General features: G+C 50.7%; 1 protein-coding gene across 1 annotated transcript; it reads right to left on the bottom strand.

Moving 5' to 3' along the window:
• Nucleotides 1-920: 920 nt before the first annotated feature.
• On the bottom strand, nucleotides 921-4,678 carry MCHR1 (melanin concentrating hormone receptor 1). Its single transcript, XM_047741350.1, has 2 exons — nucleotides 4,085-4,678; nucleotides 921-2,781 (listed from the first exon to the last, which is right to left on the bottom strand). The coding sequence occupies exons 1-2, from the start codon at nucleotides 4,383-4,385 to the stop codon at nucleotides 1,802-1,804; spliced, it is 1,281 nt and encodes a 426-aa protein (XP_047597306.1). The 5' UTR covers nucleotides 4,386-4,678; the 3' UTR covers nucleotides 921-1,801.
• Nucleotides 4,679-13,630: the final 8,952 nt, after the last annotated feature.

Here is a 13,630-nt window from a genome sequence, read left to right as displayed (position 1 = left end):
AGAGGTGGAGGGGAACACGAGCCTCCAAATACTACAGCTCATGATCATGATAAGAAAGAGCTGCCCAGGGGTGCCTGGGTGGCACAGTCCGTTGGACTGCTGACTCTTGGTTTCAGCTCAGGTCATGATCTTGGGGTCACAGGATCGAACCCTGCATTGGGGTACGGTCCACTTAAGGCTCTCTCTCCCTCTCACTCTGCCCCTCCACCTCTCTCTCTCTCTCTCTCAAATAAATAACATCTTAAAGAAAAAAAATAAAAAGAGCCGGTCTGGTCGTGAACGGAAGTTTGCTAAGCCGCCTACCTGCTGCAACTCCGCAGTGAAAAATAACCAGCAAGAAATTACGGATGCATCTGAACAAGTTGGGAGCTCACGATTTGTTGTCACTGTCTCAACGATTTGTTGTCACTGGCTCAACGTCTGCTGTGAGGTTTGCCCCGGACTCCTGGTTCCCAGCTCCTCTCAGTGAAGAAACTTGAGAAGCAGCAGCCTTGCCTGCCGCCCAGCGGCCCATCTGTCATCTTCCTGCTCAACGCCCGATCTTGGCAGCAGCAGGAGGCAGGCTCAGGCCGCCCCAGAAGCCAGCCCCGACTGGTGACTCAGCGGGGGAGGTGGCAGGTGGGACTTGGGGCCTGAGGGGCCAGTACGGATGATGACCCAAGTGCTTTGGAGCAGAAGACAGGAAGCCGAGTCCTGAGCCCAAGACAAGCAGCAGAACTGCAATCTAATGAGTTCACGTTAATTCCCTTTGTGGGGCTGAACCCTTCCTGCGGGTTTAGCCTCCCCAGCTTCTTGCTTTCTAAGACGCAGCTTGACCAAGGTCTAGGTTCCACAGCCAAGTGACCCTCTTTCCCTTTTTGGCCACTCACCCCCACCCCCAAGCCCAAGCAGTTCTGCAGGAGCATTCAAAGAGATGTGGGTAGAGATTTTCCTTTATTCGTTTTTATTTTGGAGAGGAAGGGCTGGAGCAAAAGGATGATGCTAACGCAGCAGGCATCACAATGACCCTTGCACATGCAGGTGCTGACGGACACTCACTCTGGATCTGGTGATTAACAAATGTGCCTCATGATGACAATGTCCCCACAGCTGCAAAAGCCCCCTTGCTCCTCCCCATTTTTCTTAATTTTAAGACTTCTGTGCATACCCACCCAGTTAGCCTTGTCATTTTCAATAAGTGATTCTCCTACAAATTGGGTTTTTACTCCTGTGGGCGCAGAGCCCTGCCCCACACCCCCCCAAAATTAAGCATGCATCCCCTAAAGACACAGGGAGATTGACAGGATGCTGGAACACAAAGAGGTGGCATGCTTCATTTCTCATCATCCTCCAGCGTGGGAGAAAGGCTGCCCTCCATCACACCAGTGAGAGATGGGAAAGAATGTTGAGGCCATACCACTTTCCCATTTCCCCAGGACCCTGTTGTAGGCCCCCCACTCACACCCTGGCCTTCCCAGATCTGGAATTAACCAGCAATTGAGAAAAAAAATCTGTGGGAGCTACAAGATGTAGGGCTCAGCTGAGCATTTAAAACAAAATTTTCTTCTTGCTCGGTTTCTGTTCAATCCAAAGGTCTCTTCCTACTCTCCCAAGGGGATTTCTGATGCTTAAAGCCCCCAGATCTGGCTCCCAGCCTCCCCAGCAATTTGTGGACCCTGTGGAATGATTTAGTTGCCGCAACCCCTCACCACCCAGCCTCCTTGCGTTCTCCCAGAGGGGTCTTTGGTTTTTCTCAGTGTCTCTCCCCACCAGTTTGCTGTGCTGTCCTGACTTGGAGGTGCCTGGGGCGGCAGGAGAAGGGTCAGGTGCCTTTGCTTTCTGTCCTCTCCTCATCGGCTGTCTGGGCATTGCTGATGGCTCGAAGCTGCCCCTGGGCGGCAGGCTTCACCGACAGGACCAAGCGTTTGCGGAATGTCTCACAGAGCACGATGTATACAAAGGGGTTGAGGCAGCTGTTGGCATAGCCCAAGCTGATGGCGGCGTTGTACAGGTAGACAAAGGTGAGGGTTGGGCGGCTGATGGACAACTGGGTCAGCTGGAGCACATAGTAGGGAGCCCAGCACACAAAGAAGACCAGGCAGATGGCAATGGCCGTACGAGTCACCCTCTTGGTCCGCAGCCGGATGCTGCGTTGAGAGGCAGGAGCTACAGAGGACGTCATGCGCTGCAGGATCCTCACGTATGCGGCAGTGATGACCACGAAGGGCAGGGCAAAGGCCAGGAAGAACTGGTACAGGGTGAACCAGTAAAGGTCAGTGTCTGGGTTGGGCAGGCGGATGCCGCAGCCCACCGTGCCCCCCGGGAAGGGGATGAGCCTAGCGTAGAGCCACACGGGGGTGATGCTGATGAAGGAGAGGGCCCACAGGAGGCAGATCACCAGGGTGGCCACAGAGGGCTTCCGGAACTTGGTGGAAGAGATGGGGTGCACAGTGGCCAGGTAGCGGTCAATGGCCATGGCCGTCAGGATGTAGGTACTCGTGAACTGACTGTTGGCGTCCATGGCCGTGATCAGTGTGCACATGGTTTCTCCAAAGTGCCAGACGCCATTGCCCATGAGCTGGTGGATCATGAAGGGCATGCCCAGGAGAAAGAGGAGGTCCACTACCGAGAGGTTGATGATGAAGATGTCGGGGACGTTGCTGCACCAGTGCAGTTTGGACTTCTTCACCACCGCGAAGATGACCGTGGAGTTCCCGATGATGCCCAGGAGGCAGATGGTGCCGAACACGGAAGGCATGATGATGTTGATGTAGGAGACACTCCCTGTGTGAGGAGGTGGCCCTGGGGACAAAAGGAGCAAATGTTGACCCTTTGACATGGACTCCTCTCTAAGGGCTGACATCCTCCCAGCAATGACATGCTTGCCTACTTCTCTTCTTTCCATCTCAGCTCAGGGCTCACCATTCATCTGGAACCCTTTCCTACCAATCCCCCTCCCCCCACACTGCTGCTAATCCTGTCCCCTTGCCCTCCTCCACCAGTTCCCTGGCTAATCTCCCAGATTCTCCCACACCACCTGTTAGTTGAGGGACCCAGTCCTCTATTTCCTGCATTTTCTCAGAAGGCACAGAATCAAGAACCACAGCTGTCTGCAGAGAATTATTCTGTGGGCTCGCGGGCTTCCTTCCCCAGGAAACCTCGTCGACATAGCCAGAAGGACATGAACGTGTGTGTCGTGTGTGTGCGCGCATGCGGGAAAGCAACCGCATGCATGGACGGACGCATGCATGTGTTTTCTCTTCCGTCTGCAGTCCTGATCATCTCATTTTAGAAATCGCTGAATTGGAAGCCATGTGCTGATTCCTAGGTGTATCTGTGGGCTACTGTCTTGCGGAGGGAGGCTTTTGCCCATCAGGCCCGCAGCCCTCCCTCCCTTCTCCTGGGTTCCTGTGGGGGAATTCCTTGGTCTGTATCATCTGAGCCTGGGCTTCCCAAGTAAGCAGAGACTGCAGCTGTGTGTTGCAGCCTTGCCGCCTGAGAATTTTCTGCACACAAGCCTTTCCTCTTTTTCCTTCTTTTCCTCCTTCAGTGCTAGAATTTCAGGGCATCTCAGCTCTGGAAATGTCAGGAACCTTCATCCACCCGGAAAGTTAATCCCCTCAAGGCTCTGTGAGTTAGCCCTTCCCCGGGGCCTTTCCCAGGGGTCAGGAAGGATGCTTCAGATCCCATTACCGCAGTTTCAGTAAAAACACTAGGGGATCCGTGAATGAGTGAGCTTCCCCTCTCTCCTCGCATACCATCCTCTGGCTTCTCTTGCTTGCTTTTCCAGCCTGGAATTTTTTTCTACAAAGCATTTGGAACTCCTGGGTGAGTCTTCCCCTGTCTCCGTCTCCGTCACCGTCACCGGCGGGCCACCATCCCCTGCCACTTCTGAACGCGCCTTTGCCCTCTTCTCTGCCCCCGCCCCAGCTGCCCCTGCCTGCCCCGCCCCCTTCTCCCCTTCCCCTCCCGACAAAGCGGACTGCAGGTCTCCTCCCCAAGAACTGTAATAAAGTTTCCGGAGCAGTTTGGCTCAGAGGTGAAACCTTCCCATTACCCACCCCCAGGCGCAGGGGAGGGAGGACTCCCCTCCAGCACTACTCACCGGCCGAGGTGAGGTTATCGGGGCCGTCCGAGGTGTTGCTGGCATTGGGGCCAGTGGGCAGCAGCGAGGCTCCCAGGTCCATCCTGCCGCTGCCCGTCGCCCGCTCGCCCGTCCACCCACGCAGGCTGCGGCAGCGCCGCCCGCCCGTCCCGGAGCACGAGCCCCGCAGTCGGGAAGGGGGTCTTCCTGGCGCTGTGGCAGCGTCTGCCGCCTCCAAGCCCCGCTTCTCTCCCCACTCCCTCCTTCCCCGGCTCCCACTGACATCACCTAGACACATTAACATTCGGAAGCAGATGCACATTAACCTCTTCAGTTCCGAGCAGCCGCTCCCCGCTTCCGACTGCCCGCGGAGCCCAGGGGCCTCGGGGAAGCCGGCGGGAGCCGGGCTCAGGCAACCCCATCAGGGAGGGGGCTTCCTTCCCACGTGCTCGTGTGCTCCCAGGAGCTCGCTGCATGTGAGGATCCAGGTCCTTGCAAAGACAAATGAGGAGAGAATCCTCCTCCCATCCTCCGTCCTCCTCCCGGGGACAGAATGAGCCTGGCCTAGTCCCTAACCCCACATGTGGGTGGCTGGACCAAGTGGGCCAAGTGGCCAGGGGCGACTCCTCATGGATCTTGCAGATGGCAAGCTCAGACCACAGCATGCCTGTCCCCTAGACCACCCTCAGCATCTTCCCAGTGCCATGCTGGACTCCAACCAGCATCCTGCCTAGCCCGCCAGCGTCCATCAGAAACCCCATTGTCTGCAGCGGAGCTGCTGACCAGTACTCAGAAGTGACACAAGTCACTATGCTGGTGACGGCCAGGGTCTTAGGGACCAGTAGGAGACAAACTACCCTCTGCGCAGAATTAAGGATAAGCTTACAGAGATTTTATTTTTCTAAATGCTCCAGGGTCCTCCAGGTTTTACCTGAGACTTCTTGAGACAAATTTCGGAGCGTAGCAGCCCCTCCTCCCAAAAAGTCATCGACCAGGAACAGCCTTAAAGGGCAAAGCATTAAGTGAATTAAGTGAATTCTTGACGGATGAATTAAGTGAATTCATGGTCAAGGTGTCCTGCCGCCAGCCCCCAGTGCCCTCCCAGCCACGAGCTGCCACCACACCGACCGCCAGACTCCAGAGCAGGGACTTCTGGATAAGCACAGTCTGATCGCACTTGCTTTTTCAGTCTTATTTATGAATGAGTTTTTATTGAGTACTTACTATTTGCTGAGCATTGTTCAAAGTTCCATAGTGAAAAAAAAACAGTAGGAGCACCTGGGTGGCTCAATCGGGTTAAGCATCTGATTCTTTTTTTTTTTTTTTTTTTAAAGATTTTATTTATTTATTTGACAGACAGAGATCACAGGTAGGCAGAGAGGCAGGCTGAGAGAGGAAGGGAAGCAGGCTCCCTGCTGAGCAGAGAGCCCTGGGATCATGACCCGAGCCGAAGGCAGAGGCTTTAACCCACTGAGCCACCCAGGCGCCCCAAGCATCTGATTCTTGATCTCAGCTCAGGTCTTGATCTCAGGGTTGTGAATTCAAGCCCCACACTGGGCTCCATACTGGGCATGGAGCCTACTTAAAAATACATAAATGAATAAAAAATAAAGTCCCTGTCCTCATGGAGGTTATATTCAAGTTGGGGTGAGGTGGTGGGGGGGATAGAAAATATACAAAAATTTTAAAAGACAATTTCTGAGGTTGGTGATCAGTGCTATGAGACATAAAGCAGGGTGAGGAGCCAGGGAACGCTAGGGGAGGTGCAGGTTGCTATTTTACATAGGAAAGCCTCTTTGGGATGTGTTTTAAGAAGAATCCTAAGGGAAGTGAAGAAGCATGCTTGGAAATAGCTGGAAGAAGATCTTTCCGGGCACTAGGAATAGCCAGTGCAAAGGCCCTGAGGCAGGAATGTGCTGAGTGCAGAGCAAAGAATGATAATACTGGCTATTGCAAAGCAAAGGAAGATTAGCAGATGACATCAGAGAGGAAACAGTGGGAAGGGCAGATTCTGTTAGGCCTTGTCAGCCATTGTAAGGACTTTGGCTTTTCTTTTAGGTGAAATGGGGTCACCAGTTTTCAGCTCAGGAGGGACGTGATCAGACATGTTTTAAAGGGATCAGTCTGGGGGCACATGGATGGCACAGCCAGCTCAGCGTCCAACTCTTAGTCTCGGCTCTGGTCATGATCTCAGGGTCATGAGATCATGCTCCCTCGCCTGCACTGGGCTCTGTACTCAGGGTGGAGGTTGCTTCAGATTTTCCCTGCTCTCTCTAAAATAAGCAAATTTTTAAAAATAATGAAAGGATCAGTCTCTGTTGGATAGCAATTGAAAAGTTATTTTAGCTTGCATTCCCTTGAAAGCGGAGCCTGAGACAGGACTTACGTATACATGAGCTCTTCTGAGAGATGGCCCAAGCAGCAGGCATGAGGGAGTAGGACAATGAGATGGGAAAGGAGAAAAAGCCGACCTACGGGTTCATTAGTAAGGTCGCTGCTGTGGGCTGGAGCTTGAGTTTACCAGGATCCTTGAAAAGTGCAGACTGTTTCCCAGATTTATCTGCCTGAAGCATGGGAGGCAGGAACGTTTATCCAGTTACCCTGTCCCCCACTGGTTGAAGGTTGCCCCTTGCATGTTAACTCTGCATTTCCGGGCATGTGGGTAAAGCAGGCTCCTATAGCATCAAGCATTAATGGGGCAGAGAGCCAAGAGATGTGCATCTCACACTCCACGCAAGAAGCAAGTAAATCTTGTGCTGGAACCAAAAGGACTCCAACAGCATTGAAATCCAGGGCAAAAGGCCAACAGGTATGAGGTGTGCACTAGAGGCAAGACACTATACACGCAGGATCAGCTGAGCTCACGTACGACCATCCACTGCAATTGGAAGTGAAGTCAGAGGTGGCCAGGGGAAATGCGATGTGAGTTACCAGAAGTATCCAATATAAAAGGCTACTGCAGTAATCCAGTGGGAAGAGGATGGTGTCTCAGATCAGGAAGGTGGAGGTAGGGGAGAAATGGTGGGCTTCTGTACCTTATGTAGAAGCCCAGGGGATTTGCTGAAGAATTGGATGAGACATGTGTGAGAGAAGGAGGCGTTGGGGTGATGCCCAGCTTTGGGGCCCAAACAGTTGGAAGAATGCAGCTGTCATTTACTGAGATAAGGAAGCCTTTGGGAGAAGAAGATTTGGAGGAGAAACTAAGAATTCTGTTTTGGATCCATTATTCAAAATGCCTATTAACATCTGAGTGGAAAAGTTGGGTGGTAGTCAGATCGGAGTCAGAAGTTCAAGGGAGAGGTCATGCCTGGAGATAAAACGTTAGACTGCTGACTCTGGATGAGCTCACCCAGGGAGTGCGGGTGAGCACAGAAGAGTTGTGAGGACTTCACCCTGAGAAATTCCAAAGCTTATTGGGTCGGGAGAATGAGCATCATGACCCATTCTTTCCTCTTCTTCCACCTGCCATGGTCTCCCCACCTCTGTCCTTCTATCCAACCATCCATCCATCCATCTGTCTATCCATCCATCCAATAAGTCATCCCATCCAACAAGTCATCCCATCCAACAAATCATTCTTTTTTTTTTTTTAAGATTTATTTATTTGTTTGACAGAGATCACAAGTAGGCAGAGAGGAGGCAGAGAGAGAGGAGCAAGCAGACTCCCCACTGAGTGGAGACCCCGATGCGGGACTCGATCCCAGGACCCTGGGACCATGACCCGAGCCGAAGGCAGAGGCTTTAACCCACTGAGCCACCCAGGCGCCCCCAAAAAATCATTCTTGAGCTCCTGCGACGTAGCAGGCACTGTCCATACAGTAAACAAAAACAAACAAGTGCCTGGTATCAATGAGGTTCCATTTAAGCGGGGAGAGGCAGATAATAACAAGCAAACTAATAAGTAAACAAGATGTCCTTTTCATGGTTGAGATCCAGATGAGTCCAGGTAACTTCATCATGAAGGGATTAAAGTGTTTGTAAAAAGGCCTGGCTCCAAAATTATGCCACCCCCTCCCACCATCTGCGCTAGCAGAATGACTCGGCCTGATTGGAGGATTTTAAACCATGAGCAAACAGCAAGGGCAGGTTTGTATCTTTCCAGCTTTCGCACGCTTGGGTGGGGGTGTTTTTGAACACTGAGCTGGTCAACCACAGTGGCAGCCACGCAGGCTGATTACTCATTGTGGTAGGTGTTGCCACGGGAATGAACAGGGTGCTGGGAGTGACGGGTTCTTCAGGGACTGAGGTTCTTTAGAGAGGAGAGTTTAGGGTGACCTCTTTGAGGAGGCATTCCAGTGGAATCCTGAACATCCATTCATCACAAATGATTGAACCAGTCACAGCAATCTCCTTCCTCTTGCCAGTGACCATTTCAGGAATGAGCATGTCTACTGGCTGCCCGTGTGCACCCTTCAAACCCTTTTGGCCACACGTAGTTTATTTTCCATCCATTGCTTCATTGACCCACTCTGCATGGTCCCTGACCGTCTTCCTGTACAAGTAACAGGTACAGGTGTGACTCGATGCTGCTGTGTCTCAGGCCTACACTGTGTGCCTTTTACTCTCCTTCCTGGATCCTCTCAACTGCTTTTATAACTTAGAATATGGGGACCCATGAAAGTGCCTGTGCGTGAACAACCGGAAGTGTAGGGAGAGTTAACACTCCTTAGGGTGAACCTTTAACCAATGGAGGGTGGGAGGTGGAGGCCACAGAAAGATGCTTTTCTCCTTTCCTCTCAGGACATATGGTCCTGAGACACATTTCATATGGCTTCTCAGCAGTCCTGTGGGATAGGGCAACGGGTCCCTTGTAGTAGTCGCCAACTCGACATTCTTACATGGTGCTCCCTGCTCCTCTGCTGTGCTCCTCTGTCCTCATTTCTGAGTCCTAGAATCACACTTTCCAGTCAAACACCTGAGCTAATACTTTGACTCTGGCTCTGTGTTCTGAGAACCCAAGGCTAAGGCATGTGGCCCGTTCCTGCCCACGGTAAAGGGGAGGAGTGTCGAGGTGGGAGGCACTTAGCAAAGTTTGCCTTCTTCTTACAAAGAGGACACAGGAAGAGAGGATCCGCTGTGCCTCCTCTGACCTCTGCTGTGCCTGGACATGACACCTGGAGCATCTTCAGCCATTTCTAGTACTTGGAGCCATTGAAAGAATCTTCATTGATTGAATGAATCAGGGCGTCAGGAAAATCCAGAACAAACTCACATAGGGAAGTGGGGGAGCATTTAATAAAGGGACTGTTTACCAAGGTTACAGGAAAGGAGAAGGGACGGTGGAGGAGTGTCCCAGGGAAGCAGCAGCAGGAAGCCATGACCACTCTTCAGCCCGGAGGCCAAGGGGCAGGGAGCAGTTGTCAGTGAGAGCTGCCTCGGGAGCTGTGGCCTTCAGTCAAAGAGGCCACCAACCCACAGCAACTGGGTAAAGAAGGAGCCAGAGAAGAACTAACCTGACCTCACTTATCTCTGCCTGTGGAGGCCCAGGGAGGGGTGGATAAGTGTGGAGAGTGGCTTGGAAGGGGCAGATAGAATGTCAGCCCTCTGACCCAGGGAGAGGGATCCGAGCTGAGACAAGGTATTTAATATACATCATTTTGTTATTAATCCTTGAAACGACTAGGTATTTAATTCTCTTCCTTGGATAGATGAGGAAGTGGAGTTCCACAGGGTAGGTTTTCTGGCAGACTCTGGGATGGAGAGAGGGTGTAAATTGTTCAGTGTGAGATGACCCTTGGGGGAGGGAGAAAGGAGAGGGAGGACACAGCTTGTGAGGCAGGCCTGACAAGGGCTGGACAGCCCTGTGGGAAGCTCCAGGACCAGCAGTCCCACATTAGGTGGAAATGGCAGGGCCCTTGTCCACCATCCTGCCCAGACGAGTGGCCAGGAGTCACTCAAAGAAGAGTGTGAACCCTACTGGAAAGCTGAGGCTGACCCCAAAGGGGCCAAGTACCGTCCGCTGAGCCATACTCCTCTCCTCATCCCTGTGCTCGGTTGGGCATGAAGCAAGAGAAAGAATCCAGGCTCATTCCACAGGCCGCAGCTTGCCCCAAAGCCAGGTGCTGGGATTCAGAGCTTTCCAGTCAAGAGCCCTGGAAACCCCCAGACAAGGCCACGCTGAATGGATTTTTCGACCTACTCTCCTCTCAGCCATCCGGCTCTGAGCTGTTGCTCAGCCTTGCCCAAGCATAGTCATGAAGAAGGTCAAGTCTAATGATAAATCCTTTCTTCTCTCATCCACATGTCCCCAGTCACCGTGCCCTACCCAGGACACCCCAGGGGTTTGGTATACCTTCCTGACCCCCCAGTGCTGATATCCCCTGTCCTGTACTTTTCAGGGCGTGGCTGCCATCTGCATGTTTTGGAGGGTTACTGGGGTCACTGCACAGGATTCCACTTGGTCCCCTCACTCCTGCCCTGCCTCTTCCTCTATCGTCTCCACTAAACAGCAGGAGTATTCTTGCTGAGATGTAAATTTCATCACTCTACTCCACTGTTGAAAACACATTAGTGGCTCCCAATGGCTTTCAAAATAAAGTTAAACCCCCTAACAGAGAGTAACAGACATGACATTTTGCCGGCAGGGACTGTGGGGGCAACCACCAGGATTGACAGCACAGTCTCTGACCCAGTTCCCAAGCCTGAGTCAGTCCCTGACCCAGACAGACCCTTGGAAGAAGTGGAAGCTGGCATGGATACTCCCAAAAGGGAATGCTACAGTAACACGACGAGTCACAGGACAAGTATGGGCTTTGAGTCTTCTCCAGCCTTCCCCAGAGGGATTTGGAACCATCTACCAGTCTGTAGACTGTGCACAATGAAAAAATTAATACTCAGACCTTTCGGTGCTCATCAGGCTCTGAGCTAATACTAAATCCTGGGGACCCAGAACACCACTGGCCTCTCCTGGCCAGCGGGGAAGTTGAGGTGCGTCAAGTAACAGGTGGAGTTTGACGACAAAGACTTCCCAATTAATGCCCTTAATTATATAGCTGGAATAGATACCCCAGCCATTTGGCAGAATTACAGTATTGGCTCTTGGATTGGCAGAGGGAGGGATTTGATGATGAGAAAAGTCAAATGGAAATCCTTCCTCACCAAGTGATAAGCCAAAAGCTGTAGTGCCCCACTTGGAGAATTGAGATTAATGATGTCATCGAGGCCTTTCAAGATGCAGGGGTCGTAGTTTTATCATGCACCCACTTTACTCTCAGTTTGGCCAGTGAAGGAGCAGATGGGCCTTGGAGAGTGACAGTGGATTACCATAAACTTAATTACAGGGTGACTCCAACCGCAGCTGCCACTTCAGATGTGGGATCACTGCGGGAGAAAAGAAACACGGTCCCGACACCTGGTGCGCAGTGATTGATCTGGCAAGTGCTTTTTTCTCTATTCCAGAAGACAGAAACGATCAGAATCCTGTTTTTATTTGACAGGATCCTCAGTGAACATTCACCATCCTGCCTCAGGGCTTCATTGTCTGTCCGTCTCTGTCTCTCTCTCCTTTTTAAAGATTTTACCTTTTTTGGTTTTTTTTTTTAATAACTTTTATTTTTAAAGATTTTATTTATTTATTTGTCAGAGAGAGAGAGAGAGAGAAAAAGAATGCACAAGCAGGCAGAGGCAGAGAGAGAAGCAGGCTCCCTGCTGAGCAAAGAGCCCGATGCTGGACTCGACCCCAGGACCCTGGGATCATGACCCGAGCCGAAGGCAGCAGCTTAACTGACTGAGCTACCCAGGCGTCCCACCTTTTTTGTTTTTTTTGTTTGTTTGTTTTGTTTTTTTTTTACCTTTTTTGTTTTTGTTTTGTTTTGTTTTGTTTTTTTACCTTTTTGGGTTTTTTTAAGGTTTTATATATTTTATTTATTTGAGAGAGAGAGAGAGAGCACAAACAGGGGGAGGAGCAGAGGGAGAAGGAGAAACAGACTCGTGCTGAGTGGGAAGCTGGACGTGAGTCTTGATCCCAGGACCCTGAAATCATGACCTGAGCCAAAGTCAGATGCTTAACCAAATGAGCCACACACGTGGCCCTAAGATTTTAGTTTAAAGTGATCTCTACATCCCATGTGGGGCCTGAATTTACAAGCCCAAGATCAAGAGTCAGATGCTTTACTGACTGAGCCCGCCAGGTGCCCCTTTGTTGTCTCTTTTGACCACCCCAATTCTCAGACTTTGAACACTTCGTCATTACCCAGGACCTTATGCAGAAGTTTTGGGGTCCAGTGTTCTGAACATGTCATGATTTTCCCTCCAAAGTAAAGAACAGTTTACCTGACATCCATTACCATCAAAGAGGGGCCCCCAGAGACACACAGTTGGAAAAGGGGCAGTGATTTCCCAGAGAAGAGGGAGCAGAGTGGTCCTAGGATCACAAAACCAGGGGTTGGACCCCTGTTGGACTGGTTTGCCTTGAGCACAGGTGCTGTGATTCTTACCCTAGTGTCAGACACAGCTGCCATGTCAGTCAATGGATTCCAAGTGCATCCCAAGTCTCCCGCCCCGAACTGATGCCCCCACCCCGTTTAGACATTTACATTGTACCCTGCACTTTTCTTTCATAGCACTCATCCCAACTGCAATCGTACATTTGTGTTGTTAATTATTAACTGTCTTCCACTCACTAGATTATAATTTCCGTGAAGGCAGAGCCCATGTCTGTCTTATTCCTCCCGGCATCACACAATGCCACGCACATAGTAGATACTCAATAAATGTTGGATGAATAAATGGCTAATAGAGGAGTATATGGGGAATCCCGGAGAATGGAGGTGGGCAGAGGCGAGGCGAGCACAGACACTGCTGGCCATGCTCCCCTGCCCCAAGGCTTGCATTCAGCCACATGCTTCATGGCCAACCAGGCAGCAGTGGTCACGCCTGTGACCAGGCAGTGGGCATCTCTCCACTGTGAGGTAACCCAGAGGCCGCAGTTAGTCTCTTTCAGTTAGTCTTGTAAGAAAGACAAAGAAGATCGCCTTCAGGGATAGAGAGATTCACCCTAAGGATCCATGGAAATCACAAGGGAGCAAGGGAAAGGAGCTGGAGTAAAAATTCTTGCATGAGACTCAGACATGTCTACATCATGGAGGAACCTTGAAGACATTATCCTAAGTAAAATAACCAGACACAAAAGGACAAATAATGTATGATCCCACTTGTGAGAGGTACCCAGGGTAGTCAAATTCATAGAGACAGAAAGTATAATGGAATTTGCCAGGGGCTGGGAGGGTGGAGAATGGGAAGTTGCTATTCAATGACGATAGAGCATTAGTCTGGGATAATGGAAAAATAATCCTGTAGATGGATGGTGGTAATGGTTGCATAACAATGTAATTGTATTTAATACCACTGAATGCTTTTGAAAACAGTTAAAGTAAAATTTACATTATGTAGGTTTTATCACAATTTAAAAATATGTTAAACAGTTGAAAGAAAAAAAGGGTGTTACATGCCGTAAATCAGTTCACGAGTTTTTATAGGATTTCAAAAGCCTACTACAACTCATAGTCTCATTAAGTTGCAGCGCTGTTGCATGTTCAATGAAATATTTCTTCTTTTTTTTAAAGATTA

The sequence above is a fragment of the Lutra lutra genome, chromosome 8 (assembly GCF_902655055.1).
Source record: "Lutra lutra chromosome 8, mLutLut1.2, whole genome shotgun sequence".
Taxonomy (NCBI): Eukaryota; Metazoa; Chordata; class Mammalia; order Carnivora; family Mustelidae; genus Lutra; species Lutra lutra.
The sequence above is the reverse complement of the archived record's forward strand: the minus strand, read 5'-3'. Positions and strand labels throughout refer to the sequence as shown.